This window comes from Nicotiana sylvestris, chromosome 2, assembly GCF_000393655.2.
Source record: "Nicotiana sylvestris chromosome 2, ASM39365v2, whole genome shotgun sequence".
Classification (NCBI taxonomy): Eukaryota; Viridiplantae; Streptophyta; class Magnoliopsida; order Solanales; family Solanaceae; genus Nicotiana; species Nicotiana sylvestris.
The window spans coordinates 68,558,202-68,574,972 of record NC_091058.1 but is presented as its reverse complement, the minus strand read 5'-3'; the positions used below and the strand labels follow the sequence as shown (position 1 = coordinate 68,574,972).

General features: G+C 41.7%; 1 protein-coding gene across 1 annotated transcript; it reads left to right on the top strand.

Annotated features, from left to right (window-relative positions):
- The first annotated feature begins 15,356 nt into the window (after nucleotides 1–15,356).
- On the top strand, nucleotides 15,357–16,223 carry LOC138885037 (uncharacterized). Its single transcript, XM_070165922.1, has 2 exons — nucleotides 15,357–15,524; nucleotides 15,642–16,223. Exons 1-2 carry the CDS (start codon nucleotides 15,357–15,359, stop codon nucleotides 16,221–16,223), a joined length of 750 nt encoding a protein of 249 aa, XP_070022023.1.
- The last annotated feature ends 548 nt before the right edge of the window (nucleotides 16,224–16,771 follow it).

The following is a 16,771-nucleotide window of genomic DNA, read 5'->3' as shown; positions in this document are numbered from 1 at the left end:
TCCGTATAGCTGGGCCCCCAACAGCGAGAACATGTACACTTGTACCAAGTAATCGAAGAATATTTTTTATCAAAGCATCTCACATTCCAAAGGAAGTTCGGCACCTTCGCAAAAATGACTCCTCCACCGAAAATGTCCCGAACACTCGGGGACTGGCGTCAATGATTCAACACCTGAACGACCTTCGGGTTGGGACTCCAAACTCATAAGCCCTCAGTAAGGCAACACAAAAATCGCGTAGCATCTCCAAGGCTGAAAGTGTCCCGAACACTCAGGGATTGGCGTCGATAACTCACAACAATGCGACCCCCGGGTTGGAGCTTCGAGCTCGTAAGCCCTCAATGAGGCAACAACAACAAGATCATGAAACGGCGTCAAAGCCAAAAGATGACCCGAACACTCGGGTACTGACATCAAAAACTTAAATGACCTATGGGACGGGAATTTCAAAAATTGTAAGCCCTCAATGAGGCAATACCAAGTTTACAAGTAATGGCTCCCGAGTTAAGAAACCCTCGATGACTCGGGGACTAACTGTACGGGTCAAAATTTGATCACACGAGAATCGGTACAAAAAAGAATGGCGAGGGGTCGATTAAGCCGTGGTTGTATTCATAAGGCACCATAACGAAGAGTATCTCGGCCACGGCCGAGGTCGAACTATCAGAAAGCATGTATGGCGAAGTACACGCATGGCACTTAGGGAGGTCAACCTAAATTGTAATTGGCAGATTAGGGTATTCTGGCTAAGGACCGTTGGGTAAAAGGAATACCTATTATATATATACTAGGTAAGAGAATGAGAAAGGGGGATTTTTCTTCCTCTCTGAACACAGAAGAACGGGAGAATGTTTCTGAGGAAAAACAAGAGAAGGTTTAGAACTTGGTTGCTGATCATTGTAATCACCATTGTGGAATCAATAAAGATAGATCTCGTAGTTGTTAATGGTGCACTTTTTTTCTTATTTATTTTACATTACGGAATAGTAGCGTCAAGAATGTAAGTCCGTCATATACATTTGATACCTTTTATAATCTTAAAGAGTTCATGAGCTTAACTATATACTATTTTTCCTACTCAATATTCTTTGATCTAGAGTTAATTATTCTTGGATAGGATTTATCCTCTATTTTCTTATTAATTCGTCTTAAGAAAAGGTTTAACACTTTTTTTGGTAAAATAATTTGGCACCATGTGTGGGGATTTTATAGTCAATGCCTTAGTTCCCTCTAGATCCAAGCATGGTCTTAACTCTATCTCCCATTCGGTGAAGTTTCACCCTTTCACTACGAATGTCAACTTGCGAAACCGGTCGGTAAACCCCCGAAACTGCCGAACCATCCAAGGTTAAATCCTCGCATGAAACCGGAGTTATGCCTGGTTTGCACACATAAACTGTGTTGCGCCATAGCAGCAACCCTGATGCATTGTGAACATGAGCCATCGTGGTGGTACTACGACTACGCACACCAAACGCGCCCGCAATACCATTTCCAGGTTAGTACCCAACACCTACATCCTGCGCATATCGCCTTCCCTCCTACTATATGAGACGATACTTGTATAATTTACTAATTAAAATACTCATCGTCTGTATGTTTGTGGTATGACTTATATTTCTTCCATCTTTGCTTGTCCGGGATTGAGACGAACTGGGACTCGAACTCTAGACCCAAATGGGGGGGAGTGGATCGTCCACCCACGAGATGCCAAAGCTCGACCAGTGATAGGGCTACACGCAAAGTCAAAGCCGACATCAGGCCAGAAACTAGTACTAGAATACAGAACCAGGCGAGCCGCCCTGCAGCGCGATCCCTAGTTCATTGCCAAACGAGGGGACTTCCTAGATCTAAAGAGCACAGCCGTTGAGGGAAGCGTGGCCAATCCCCCTCATTCGTCAGCTGAACAGCTGACTAAGGTAACATATGATTCTATGCACTTCTAACCCGCTATTCCTTCTAAAAAAAGAGAAAAAAAATGACACGGAGAATAGGGACGTCCTCCCGAATACGCGGATGAAGGCTAGCCGACATAAAGGCTCAGTTCTTCCCTGCATCAAATGGCAAATCGGGAATACCCCACCCCTCACACACACACCGTACCATGCTACGAATAATAGACAAACATCTCAGAATAAGCCAGAATCATTAAGAAACAATCTCCATAGCCTAGGACTGGTCGGAGAGCCCATGAAATGTACAGTCTCTCCAACAAAGGTAGAACATGAACACGAAAAGCTTGCCTGTATGCTCACCAAGGCGATGTTACGCCGATTCAGCGGACTAAAAACACTATGAATCACATTTGAATTTCGCTTGAATTAGAGCCCCAGGGTACTCAGAAGACTGAGTAATAAGTTCATCGCCCATCCCATCAACGATCTCTCCCGGCCGAGCAATAAAGGGACTAGATAGACTGGGACTCCACCGACGCATATGTTGATACTCAATTTTTTTCCTATATTTTTTATGCATAAATACCTTCAAAATAGCATATATATGCATATATAAGCATGCACAAGGTTGTTATAATTTTCCCCATAATTTTAAAGATTTTAAATTGATTTATTTCCTTCCCTTTTACTCATAAAATCCCCAATAATTATCCCTCCAATTATTGTTGGGGTGATTTAGTCATTTAAGTTCTATATTTATGCCAAAATATTGTTAAAATATTTTTAGTGCATTTTTATAATTGCATTTTATATTTTTAAAGCTAAATTGCATATAATTGCAATATTAGCTTTATTAATGTATTATTACATTTATATGTATAAAATTGATCTTTTATATTTTTAAAATGTTAAATATATATTTTAAATCATTTTAGTACACAAAATTATTTTCTAGAAATTATCTATTATTTATTATAAATAATGTAGGGAAAAATTGGCTATTTAAAATATAGCTAGATTGCATTTCAATTTTAGTCTTAATTTTAACCCAACCCCAGCCCAATTTCGCATTAAATTACCCGACCCAAACCCTAAACCCACCTACCTGACCCAGAACTAATTAAATCATGGCCGTTGATCTCTTAGATCAACGGCCCGTATTAACTCCTTCCTTTTTTAATCCTAAACGACCCTAACCCTATCTCATTCTCCCAAATCCGCCGCCTCTGTATTCTCCCATCTCATCTCCTCTCTCAATAACTCAACCTAACCCTAGCCCCTTTAACCGTCATACTCTCTTCTCCGGTGATCTCCCATCAACTCCTAAGCCTTCAATGGCTTCTCTAATGCCATGTTTGCCTTCTTTAAGGTCTTCAAGGGCTGCCATGCCGACTTGCTTCTAGGGTTCGTCACTTGTCTGTTCTTAGCTACTTCAGTGTGATTTCGAGCAAAATCATGTTGTATTTGTTACGATCCTTGGGATTCTAGACAGTTTCTTTCATCTCTATATGGATTTCTTCTGAAACCCTAATTTCTTCCTATATCTCTTAGATCTGTATAGACAAAACGATTTGAGTTTGTTTCTTTGATATTTTACACTATCCTTGGAACTCTTTACGAGAATCATGTGATTTCAAGTGTTTTCACCCTCTTCTAAAAAATTAGGGTTTCAGAACTTCTTTTAAACTTTGTTTAAACTTCTATTTATTGCATATTTCGACTGATTCTATGATTTTTCTACATTTTCAACTCGCCTATATTGAAAGCCCTAATTTTCTAGATTTCTTCGTTTGGTTCTGTGTATTAGCATGACTGATCGTTTCTTGTTTGAATTTTTGTGACCATCTTGCCTCGAATATGTTCTTACTGAGTTTTTTAGCCTAACTCATATCACCTCTATGTGCTTATATTCATCTTGACTGTTCAAGGATCGCTTCTTTATTTGAGTGTTGTTTAACTTGCATGTTTGCTATGCCTGATTATTCTTATCTTATTCTATTTATATGTTGAATACTTAATCACAACTCTCTTTTTGATTGACTCTGAGCTCCTTGTTTCTTGGCTTGATTTGAAAACTTCCCTTTAGACCTCTGATTCTCCTGTTTAAACTTGGTTTATTTGATTATTTATGGGAACCGTGATACTCTCCTTAAATCAGTAATTTCGAGTCCTTGATTCATTGATTTACTATATGCTGCTTTTCGATTATACTCCTATTCTGCAGCTTTATTTTGTTTTCTTACATTATTTTGTTAACCGAGTATTTTACTGATTCTGCACTAGCTATTTCCTTAATTGAACTCTTATGTATTTGCCCCTAATTGTCTATTTTGTACCTAATACCCTACTTGATTTCTTTCCTTAAACATTTTCTGCCCATTACCATTGGTTAACTATCCCTTAATTAAAGGGGTACTTGCATTGATTTGATTCTGATCAGTACTTGGTTCCATAATTACTATACTACTATGATTCTTGCCTTATTTTTACCTAGTTTTGAACTACTATATATACACACGCTCTCTCATTAACACAAACACACGAACATTGGTTCAAAAACTCTCTCTTTCACACTAAAAGCTTTCTACTCTCTTTTGTGTCACTTACTACTGTTTAAAGTCAGTCGGCTGCAAGCCAAGGCTGACTATTGGGTTCTCTTTCACTTTGTGTTTACTACCCTCTTTACTGGTACGTTCCAATTTTAATTCAAGTCCCAAAAACAATATGCTTATCCTATTACTTCAATTTGTCATGTTTCTAATATGCTTTTACCTATGGTTTTGTTGTTCAACCTACAATTAGTATGTCTACTTCATTGTCTTTTTTACTGCATGCTATATACCCCTTAGGATCCCCTTCTAGTATGTCTTAATGTGTCTATGTTTCCCTGATCCCTGGCATGCCCCCTTCCTGTGTAAAGTAATTGGCTATCCTAATCTTTTTGATTCTGTATTAACTCTATAGTTCATGCTATACTTTAAAAAGCCTTGACCCCCTTTTAAGGGCCCATATGGTTATGTACCTATGTGTATCTATGTTTACTATGTGCCATATGCTTATCCCAAATCCCCATTACCCCCTAAGTGGATGTGTGCACCTATCTGACTTCATGTATTGAAGTGTTGATGAACTTCTTCTAATTCTTTATTTGGTTTGGTTGATTGTTGATCACTTACCCTTTATAAATTGTATTATTCAATAACTCCCTATGTGTTTTACAAAACCATTTCAAGAAAATGTCTTTTAATACAATTTTCCTACTGAAACCTTTGAAACTATGTCAAGCACTATCACCCTACTCCTATGTCACTAGGTTCTGCCCCCTCCAGTGTGTGTACTGCCTTGGGATCCTCTTGAGAACCCCCTGAACTCTGGCACATTGAGGCTGGCCCTTCCACACTGCACTTATTCAATTTAGTTACCAAGTCTAGTTGTGAACACTGCCCGGGATCCTTGAGATCCTTAGGGAACTTTGACGCACCTAGACAATGATATTGTCTATGAAATTTGCATTTGATGCCATTAGAGGTTTTGGGAAATCACTTGGGCCTGCTTCAGGCTCCCTATAGTATAATTTCTTCTTTTCCTTTTTTCATATATTTATGTAATTCATTTAGGTGGTCTGTAATAACTTGTAAATGAATATTGGGGTAACTAGTGAAAAGGGTGGGTAATTACATATTTGTGGGGCAATACGGGTAGAAACCCTACCTATAGGACTTTATATTTTTGCTATGTTTGCCTTACCATGTTAGAAATCATGTCTATAGGTGTCAAGTGGTTCCAATAATAGAAATCATGTTTATAGGTCTTAAAATCAACTTTATCAGTAGAAACCATGCCTATAGGACCTTCATATCTTGTTGTGTTTGTCTTGCCATGTTAGAAATGATGCCTATAGGTCTCAAGTGGTTTCTATAATAGAAATCATGTTTATAGGTCTTATAATCATCCTCACAAGTAGATACCATGCCTATAGGATATGATCCAATCCAACTTCTGTTATGACGGATATTACATGTGTTTTCATTTTTTATCATGCCTGTCAATTTCTAACATCAGTTTTTAAACACAATTAGATATCATGCCTATAGGGAACAACACCAGAAATTCTGCCAATAGATTTAAACCAGTTTAGTTTAAATAATTTACTCAAGTTCACGATTAGTTCACTTCGAAACTATTTTAATTAGTTGTTTGTTTTTTCCTAAATATGAATTCTTAAAAACTGCTTTAATCTATTATTAGACAACATTCCTATAAGGATTCAAGAGTTTGTTTTAAAAAACCTGCCTTGTTTTACTATATAAAATGTAGTTATCAATATTCCGCGTATAGGCAAACCTATAGGGCATATTCAAAATCTTGCAATTCTGAAACTATTTTTGTCACTTAATGATGTTCTGACTTAACAGGCTTAATAAATCAGTAGGAAAACTGATAGGGCCATTACTTCTGAGTTTATAAAATAAACTGTCTATCTTCTGTGTCTTGATATTCACTTAGACATCATGTCTTAGGATACTGTTTAGCAAAAGGCCCTTATTTGTGTTTGAGTCGTGTTGCTTATGTACATTGTTTGTGGAGGTAAACTTGAGCCTTCAATTGCTTCTTTCCTGCCTTATGTGCTAAGGTCCTAATTGTTCTTGCTTGTCGCCTTAGTATTTTCTCCTTTAAACCTTAGGGGTCTATCTAGAACCATCTATAGGTAGAGATCCTAAATCCCTCCAGGACCATTAAGAAGAGACAGGTAACAGCAAGCAATAGAGATTGTTGACCAACACTCGCTTTAATGACCAAGAAGGGGGTGGGAAGGGTAGATATGGGATATGATGACTACGCGCTAATGTCACGTGTAGCCCCTCATTGAGGAGTGTTTACCGGACATTGTGGGGGGTGATCCTATAGGCTAACCAACCTAGGACTCATCCTTTTCCCAAAATTCCTTTTTGTTTAAAACTTTGTTTTATACAACTTGTTCAAATCTTTATCTTATTATTTGACTTATACAACGTGTTTTACTTGCAACCTATTTGATTCAACTATTTATCTGTTAATGGACTAATTCGTAAATATAAGTTAGGTCGGGACCCACAGTTGTGGACCACGATGGGGTGCCTAACACCTTCCCCTCGAGATCATTTCGAGCCCTTACCCTAATCTCTGGTCATGCAAACTAATCCAAGAGTTAATCACTCTAGGTGCCCTAACGCACCATAACCCGTTAGGTGGAGACTCTTCAAAAACCTAAATTCCCAAAAGGAAATAAGTTATTACCCCCCATGAATGTCAAAACCTGGACTACTCTCTCTCCGCAGAGGTGAAAAAGAGGGCGCGACAACATACATAAACTAAACAACAACACATGATATTCTCCAATGAAAGCAAGATTAAATAAATCGGGACTCACCTCGACGCATGCATAAATGATGTAGCAATAAGTAATATTCTCCAATAAAAGCAAGGCCGCATGCAACATTCTTACCACTCCATCGAGCCCGGCCATCACCAAGCGAAAGTAAAATTCAACCATGTTCGAATTAACAAGTCAACGTTCGACCTCGCTTGAACTTATCACAGGTCACAATTCGACCTCGTTCGAATTCACACCCATGTGGCCCCCGACCATCGCCAAGCAAAAGTAGAATTCGACCTCATTTGAATTAATAAGTCAATGTTCGACCTCGCTCGAACTCATTACGGGTCACAATTCAACCTCGTTCGAATTCACACCCATGCATCCCACGGCCATCGCCAAGAGAAAGCAAAATTCGACCTCGTTCGAATTAACTGTCTTTCAATTATTTAAATGTTGTATTTATTTTTTCTACGTGAAAATACTTGACTACATGTTATTAATTGCTACATAAATCATGCTCTACATCATATTACATTCGTGCGTATCAAATCCTATAGCAACACTTTAATGAGTGGTTGCACTCTTCCTATTTACTACCTTAAATTCGAAAAGGCTTATTTGCGGTAAAACCAGTCGATTAGTGGTGCAGTCGATAGTTTTGTGCCTTCCCCTCGAGTTGTCTGCTTGAGAGTACCAGTCTAAAACCCCATAGAAACCTTACTCTGGTTAAAATTGTGCATGCATCATGGTCAAACCTAGTCGGATCAGTTATGTTGTTCACATAATGACCCTTTAAGATAAGCCTTATCCAAAGTCCATCGGGTTTTCCATAATTTCAATGGACACAACCACGCTCTATACATTAATTTGGAGAACTAAATGCCGATATGGTGATCATAAATGTATAATTAGTCGAGTCCAGTGGGGGTAAGGTCTAACCCTTTTGTTTTGCAGTAATGAGGCATGAGGTCCCCAGATTCGGTATGGTTAGCAACATCCCACCATTGCTGCTAGATTGGTGGGAGGACCTTCCCTCAAGTGACAAGAAACATGTGAAAAAGTACCTGGGTAACCTGCCTTCCTTGCTAGATATTGATCCAAACAACAAGTTGATCGAAGCTGCCACTTTATTCTGGCATACTGAAAGAGCTGTGTTTCGTTTCGGCGACATAGAAATGACACTGCTTCTAGAGGAAATTGGAGGGCTTGCGGGATTGACTTGGGATAGTCCCAGGCTATTGGTACCAGAAAACCATACGGGCAAGGAATTTTTGAAGATGATGGGACTGTCGACCTAGTGTGCTTAAAAGAATCTTACATACCTTTCGAATACTTGTACGAGAGGTATGGCCATAGCAAGTCTTTCCTTACCTACCATGATGAGATATCTCTCACTTCTCTAGGTCGCATCCACCGCAGAGTGTTTGTATTCATTGTGTGCTTCCTAGGACTGACAGTGTTTCCAATGAAAAAAGGGAAGAATCCACACTGGGTTATCCATGGTCGCCAAGACTCTGATGGAAGGGATTAATGGACAGACATATACCATAGTCCCCATGATCATAGCCGACATATACAGGGCTCTGGAACACTGTCAAAGAGGGGTCAAGCATTTCGAGAGTTGTAATTTATTGCTGCAATTATGGTTGTTGGAACATTTCCAAAAGGGTCGCTATCGCCAAGAATTTCCACAAAGGGCTTGGAACGACCATATTTACTTCCATCACCCTAAACAAATGACTTACATTCCTGACAGATTTGCTCAATCGGAAAGCGCCAAAGAAAGGGTAAAGTTATTAGACAATCTGACCGAGGAACAGGTGTAGTGGATGTTTGAATGGTTCCCAACAGACGAGTTTATTATCAGGTCCAAGGATGCTCCGCACTTGGTGCTGATCGGGTTGAGAGAGATATACCCATATGTCCCTATGCGAGTTATGAGGCAAGCATGCAGAAAACAGGTTGTACCAAGAGTTGTCAAGATGAGTCATTTCAAGGCAGACTTCCAAGATCACAATGTCCCTTACAAGTGCCAAGCTCAGCACATGTGGCACTGCAAAATCATTATAGAGAAGAACAATATTGAGTCAGACAGGTACCATGCAGGGTGCGAGTCTCGCTACCCGGCATGGTTGGAGGACAATTTGAAAGGAATGGTGACACCAGGGGCCAGTCGAGGGAACAGAATCATAGATGAGGAAGCTGAAGCTCAAGTCAAATACAACAGGTTGCAAAAGAGGGTCCGCGACTCTGAGAATGAGCACCGGGAAATACATGAGAGGAATGTGAGTTTGATTGAGGAGTGGAAAAAGATGGCAATCACTTCAAACAGGAAACTGGAATATCTGGAGCGAGAAATAGTGGACCTGGAAGGCAAAGTCATAAAGAGGATTGAAAATTGCCAGAACGCTGAAGGAGCTGAAGGAGGACATTTGGCCAGAGCCTACTTGCTGTTGGGGCTGCGCGAGCTGGGGGATCTATATTATGGAGTCCGAAAGATCGAATCTGGGGAAGGTCCTTCTGGGACCAAATAGGCTAGATTTATTTGCTTTTTCCTAAAATGTAATAAGGCCAAGTGCCAGTAGTGACTTATTTTATTATTATCTTAGTGTCGTTTTGGGATTCGTCTATTTTTATATTATGAAATGAAGCATTTATGGGCATTTAAAGTTCTCCGAATTTATTTGTCGTTAGTCCTACCTCGTGCACAACGAGGTCCCCAAAGTAGGACACGAATTTATATTTCCGTAATATGTGTTTAAATACTGCAAACATCTCAGGATCCTCACTGAGTTGTTACCTTTTTTGTTTTTATTTTCTTTATTTTGATTATTCTCATCCCCTTATGTTGGTTCACTCATACTGGCCTCATCAGCATATCATACCAGATCTAGAGGCCCTCCACCACCTCCTCCTCCAAGCAACACAAAAAGCAAAGGAAAAGCAAAAATGGATGACTTAAGTGGAATTCGAAAGGAAAATATTGAGCGCAGAGACTTCAGATGGTCGTAGTACTCTGGGCCCAAATGATCTGGTTTTGAGATTGAAGCAAAAGATACTGGAATTGCAAGGAGAACTTGAGCAGGTTCGCAACTTGGCAAATTTGTCGCTCACCCTCAATGTCCTCGATATCCACCAACAAAACACAAATAACCCGACACCTCCTCAGAACACACAAAACCAACAGCCACAAAATCCTACCGCACCAAATCAATACTATAATCTACCCTAAAATATCAATCCATTACTCCGAGAATTGCTGAAAACTTTTATCTCCCTTAACCCTTACTGTTTGGCTAACTATTCATAGTTTATCTTCCTCCTACTCTCTTAAAATCTAGCCTTTTAAGTTTCTTTGCCTTTTGATCTCTATTTAATCTATCGCCCTTCCAAAGTACGATCTTCGGATAGAGAGAAAGAGTTGGGCCAAAGCCGGAGGTAGTAAATTTTCGTGACGTCGCCCCGTTCTTTGCCTACAAAAAGATCCCGACCTCAGCATCGCAAGCCACGGTCAGCTCATCAAGATTACTGGGTGCCTATGCGTGTTCGCTGCTGATTGCTAAATTTGGAAGTCTTTCTTTATTTGTGCAAGCTGTGGAAATCGAGTTTCATAGCTTTTGTCTGCTGCTTTCGGATCTGTTGCAGCTGAGCTTCATCCCTCCCATCCCCTCTATTAAGCTTTTTTTTGGTTTCCTTCTATATGTTCAGCAGTAACAGATTTGTGGGTTTTGACTGAAAGGGAGAAAATCACGCCGGAGTCTTTGGTTTGCGGTCACCGGAAAGTGAAGGAAAAAAGACGACGACTTTCTCTTCCTTTTTTCTTTTATTTTCCGTATAATAGTTACAGTTGTCTAAACATCAAATATTGGTTTCTAACCAGAAGGGTGAGTTGGGAATCTATTTATTGCTTGCTGGATATCTAATTTTTAGGTTTGACTTTATTTTCATACATTTTCTTTTTACCCTTTTTTCTCTACTCCACTGTCTAGTCGTACATTGTTGTTTCTCTTTTTTGTTTTGTCTTTTTATTTTTAACATTCCTTTTAGGTTTATTGGTTTTGTCCTTTTGCGTCCCAAATCTGCCCCCACCCCCTTATATTCTCGTTTTCTTCTTCTCCTTTCTTGGTACATTTTATATTGTTGGGGCTATACCAGTGGTAGCGGTGATAGCTGCTTCTGGTTTTTGGGTTGTGGTATTTTCTGTGTTTTCAGAAATTCTCGGAGTATTGGAGACAAGTTGGGCACACGAGCACTGGCAAAGGAAAGCAACCTGGGTGAGTGTCAGCAAAGGGCGGTAGGAAGTGGTGCGTGAGCGTACAACTACATCTACTACAGCAAATTAGCCACAGGTTTTGTTATCGGGAGTTGGTACCTCCTGTTTTACTGTTTCCCTTTTGGTGTTAGCTAAATTACTATTACTTTACTTCGCAATAGTTAAACCTTTCAACTAGGATACTAGTTACCACTTGTTTCCTTCTAGTTTGATTTGTTGTCTGTTGTGCACTAGCGAGTCTTCTCTAGATTGTTGTAGGTGCAGTGGCTGCAGTCTAGGATGATAAAATAAGGGCATGTCCTCGGGTAGGGCAGAGTGTGGGGCTGGGGTCAGGGGGTAGGTCGGGTAGCAGGGGAGGTAGAGGGGGCAAGGGAGCCTATAGGTTGAGAATCGGGTCATGGAACATAGGTTCACTAACGAGTAAATCCATAGAGTTGGCGAAAATCCTGCAGAAGAGGAAGATTAATATAGCGTGTTTCTAGGAGACTAGGTGGGTCGGATCGAGGGCGAAAAACGTGGATGGGTATAAGTTGTGGTACTCTGGTGTCTTGAGAGGTAAGAATGGAGTGGGTATCCTGGTAGATAGCCATCTTAGAGAGTCCGTGGTAGAGGACAGGTGGGTGAATGATAGACTAATGACTATTAAGTTGGTGGTGGGTGAGGGTACTTTAAATGTCGTTATCCCGTACGCACCGCAAGCAGGCTTGGATGAGGATATTAAGTGGTGCTTTTGGGAGGAGTTAGATGAGATTGTTCGTAGTATACCACCTTCTGAGAGGTTATTCATAGGAGGAGATTTCAATGGTCATATTGGGTCATCTGCAGGTGGGTACACTGAGGTGCATGGCGGCTTTGGTTTCGGGGAGCGGAACGGAGGGGGCATTTCGCTGTTGGACTTTGCCAAGGCTTTCGATCTAGTCATTGCGAACTTGAGTTTTACGAAGCGGGATAAACATTTGGTTACTTACCAAAGTTCGGTGGCGAAGAATCAGATTGACTATCTCCTCCTCAGGAGATGCGACAGAAGGTTGTGCGAGGACTGCAAGGTTATCCCAGGTGAGACCCTCTCAACGCAGTATAGGTTTTTGGTCATGGACATTTGTATTAGGATAAGGAGGAAGAAGAGGTCAGTACAAGGACGCCCCAGGATTAGGTGGGGCACCTTAACTAAGGATAAAGCTAAGGAGTTGGAAGGAAGGTTATCGGCAATGGGAGCTTGGAGAAGTAGTCGGGATGCAAACACAATGTGATCGACGACGGCGGACTGTATAAGAAAGGTGGCGAGAGAGGTGTTAGGGATATCTACGGGCCACAATGGTGTCCACAAAGGAGATTGGTGGTGGAATGTAGTTGTCCAAGGTAAAGTGGAAGCAAAGAAGGCGGCTTACCTGCGGTTAGTAGGGAGCACTGACGAGGAGGAGAAGAGAGAGAACAGTCAAAGGTATAAGGTAGCTAGGAAGGAGGCGAAGATGGTAGTGACGGAGGCTAAGACGACAGCTTTTGCTCATCTGTATGAGGAACTAAGGAACAAAGGTGGGGAGAAGAAGTTATTCCGACTCGCTAAGGCGAGAGAGAGGACAACTCGGGATCTGGACCAAGTGAGGTGCATAAAAGATGATGACGGCAAAGTTTTGATGGGAGATGACCAGATTAAGAGGAGGTGGCAGACCTACTTTCATAAACTTCTAAGTGAAGAAGGGGATCAGGATATTATACTTGGGGAATCGAGGAATGCCGACAGTCACCATGAAGTAAGTAATTGTAGGGACATTGAGATCGATGAAGTCATGGAGGCAATGCGTAAGATGAGAAGGGGCAGAGCTACCGGGCCAGACGAAATTCCGGTTGAACTGTGGAGGTGTGTGGGTAGAGCAGGCTTGGAATGGCTTACTGCATTGTTTAGTGTTATATTCAAGACTAATAGGATGCCTGAAGAGTGGAGGTGGAGTACAATGGTCCCGTTGTATAAGAACAAAGGTGATGTCCAGAGCTGTAACAACTATAGGGGCATCAAATTACTAAGTCATACCATGAAAGTTTGGGAGAGAGTGGTAGAAATGAGAGTGCGAAGGACGGTGTCTATTTCAGACAACCAGTTCGGGTTCATGCCGGGGCGATCTACCACAGAAGCTATCCACCTTATTAGGAGGATGGTGGAACAGTACAGGGATAGGAAGAAGGATCTCCACATGGTGTTTATTGATCTGGAGAAAGCGTACGATAGGGTTCCTAGGGAGGTCTTATGGAGCTGCTTAGAGGATAAAGGGGTCCCGGTTGACTATATTAGGGTGATTAAAGACATGTATGCTGGAGCTAAGACTCGGGTTAGGACAGTAGGAGGCGACTCTGAACACTTTCCAGTTATTACGGGGTTGCACCAAGGGTCTGCGCTCAGCCCATTCCTATTTGCCCTGGTGATGGATGCACTGACTCATCATATTCAAGGGGAGGTGCCATGGTGCATGCTATTTGCTGATGACATTATTCTAATTGACGAGACACGAGGCGGCGTCAACGAGAGGCTAGAGATTTGGAGACATGCTCTTGAGTCTAAAGGTTTCAAGTTGAGCAGGACGAAGACGGAATACCTCGAGTGCAAATTTGGAGTTGAGCCGACGGAAGCGGGAGTTGAAGTGAGGCTTGACTCTCAAGTCATTCCCAAGAGGGGTAGTTTCAAGTACCTTGGATCGGTTATTCAGGGGATCGGGGAGATTGACGAGGATGTCACACACCGTATAGGGGTGGGGTGGATGAAGTGGAGGTTAGCGTCGGGAGTCTTGTGTGACAAGAAAGTGCCACCGTTACTAAAAGGTAAGTTTTATAGAGCAGTGGTTAGGCCTGCCATGTTATATGGAACTGAATGTTGGCCGGTAAAGAACTCACACATCCAGAAGATGAAAGTAGCAGAGATGAGGATGTTGAGGTGGATGTGCGGGCATACAAGGATGGATAAGATTAGGAATGAAGATATTCGAGAGAAGGTGGGTGTGGCCCCCATGGAGGACAAGATGCGGGAAGTAAGACTCAGATGGTTCGGGCACATTCAGAGGAGGAGCACTGATGCACCGGTGAGGAGGTGTGAGCGACTGGCTGTAGTGGGCACGCGGAGAGGTAGAGGGCGACCTAAGAAGTATTGGGGAGAGGTGATCAGACAGGACATGGCGCGACTTAGGATTACTGAGGACATGGCCCTTGACAGGGAATTATGGAGGTCGAGCATTAAGGTTGTAGGTTAGGGGAAAGTGTGAATATTTCTACAGCACAATAGAGTGAGACTAGCCAGTTAGGAGTTAGACTAAGAATGTCATTGGTCGTCTATTGATGCAGGGCTTTACCTGCTAGTTTTACTATACCAGCCATCTATTTCGTATTCCGTATTCTGTATTTCATATCTCTTATATTGTTGTTATTTTATTATGCATTTTTATGGTACTAATATATCGGCCCCTATTGTTTTTTTTTAGCCGAGGGTCTCCTGAAAACAGCCTCTTTACCCTTCGGGTTAGGGGTAAGGTCTGCGTACATATTACCCTCCCCAGACCCCACTTGTGGGATTATACTGGGTCGTTGTTGTTGTTGTTGTTGTTGTACCAATACCAACTCCACCACAACATCATCATCAAATCCCGTACCACCAACCACCACTTACCACACTCCATAAAACACACAACCCATTCCCGATCCCCAAAACTCCACCAATGACCATCATTACACCTAAGTCCCTGGCACCCATCAAAGCAACCCTATATATGTGGAAACTGTACCTCACTCTACCCATCCAATCTCATATACATTGAAACCCTCCAAGAAGGACCTGCTCATTAAAAACATGGCTGAAGAACTCAAGAAGTTAACAAGTCAAGTTCAAGGTGTTGAAGGCGACAGAGGAATAGAAGGCTTGAACTATAAAGATCTCTGCATACAACTAGATGTCAAACTGCCAGAGGGGTACAAACCTCCCAAGGTTGAAATGTTCGATGGCACAGGTGATCCCAGGGTTCATCTAAGGACCTATTGTGACAAGCTTGTTGGGGTCGGGAAAGATGAAAAGACCTGGATGAAGCTCTTTATGAGGAGCCTTACTAGGGACGCTTTGTCTTGGTATATCAGCCAGAATCCCAATAAATGGTCCAATTGGGTAAGCATGGCATCAGATTTCATGGACCTGTTCAGGTTCAACACAAAGAATGCACTAGATGTCTTCTACATTCAGAATCTTAATAAAAAACCTACTGAGACTTTTCGCAAATACGGTACTCGTTGGAGGTTAGAAGCGGCCAAGGTCAGACTCTCTTTGGACAAAGAACCGAAGAATAAATTCATCGCCAAGGCACAGGATCCACAATATTATGAGAGATTGATGGTTATTGAAAATCACAAATTCTCTGACATCATTAAACTCGGAGAACGAATCGAAGAAGGAATTAAGAGCGGAATGGTAACAAACTTTGAGGCCTTGCAAGCCACGAATAAGGCACTACAATCAGGTGGCATATCAAAGAAGAGAGATGTTGGGGCGATAATGGTTGCTCAGGGCCCAAAATCTCTACTTACCTATCAGGCACCTCCACCCACATACCAAACACCTTTGCCCACATACCAAACGTCATCACCTACATATCAATCGTCATCTCCTAGATATTACCAACCAGCCACTGTATATCACACCTATAATTCCCAACCGTCCCACTTCTAATCACCATCAACTCGCCAAAATTATCCAATACCAAGACCCAACTTCGACCGCAAGTCGCCCAGACAATACACCATTATTACTGAGCCCATCGACCAACTGTATAAAAGGTTGAAAGCCGCATGTTATGTCACTCCCATTCCTGTTGTGGCATTAGAAAATCCATCCTAATGGGTCAATCAGAATAAAACTTGTGCGTACCATTCCGGTATGAAGGGGAACACCACTGCTGAGTGTCGAACATTAAAAGATAAGATCCAGACACTAATTGAGAACAAGGTCATACAAGCAAAGGAAGTCACCCCTAATGTCCGCAACAATCCCCTCCCAGATCACAGAGGTGATGGTGTACATGTGATAGAGACAAATGATGAATGGGACCCCGAAGGGTCGATCGGGCTTATTCGAGAAGGCGATGACTTTAAGGTTGCAGTCACACTTACTCCTATTGTGGTTCAGACTCAGGCACCAATCGATATTGAGGTAACTGCATCAGTTCCATTTGAGGTTGAAGTGGCTCCACCCACAGCCACCTCCACTCCATTTGAGGT

Excerpts from the sequence above, each read along its gene's own strand:
- LOC138885037 (XM_070165922.1), top strand. The coding sequence starts at position 15,357 with ATGGCTGAAGAACTCAAGAAGTTAACAAGTCAAGTTCAAGGTGTTGAA. Across the intron at positions 15,525-15,641 it reads ATGGCACAGGTGATCCCAGG|AATCCCAATAAATGGTCCAA; the intron begins GTTCATCTAAGG and ends TATATCAGCCAG.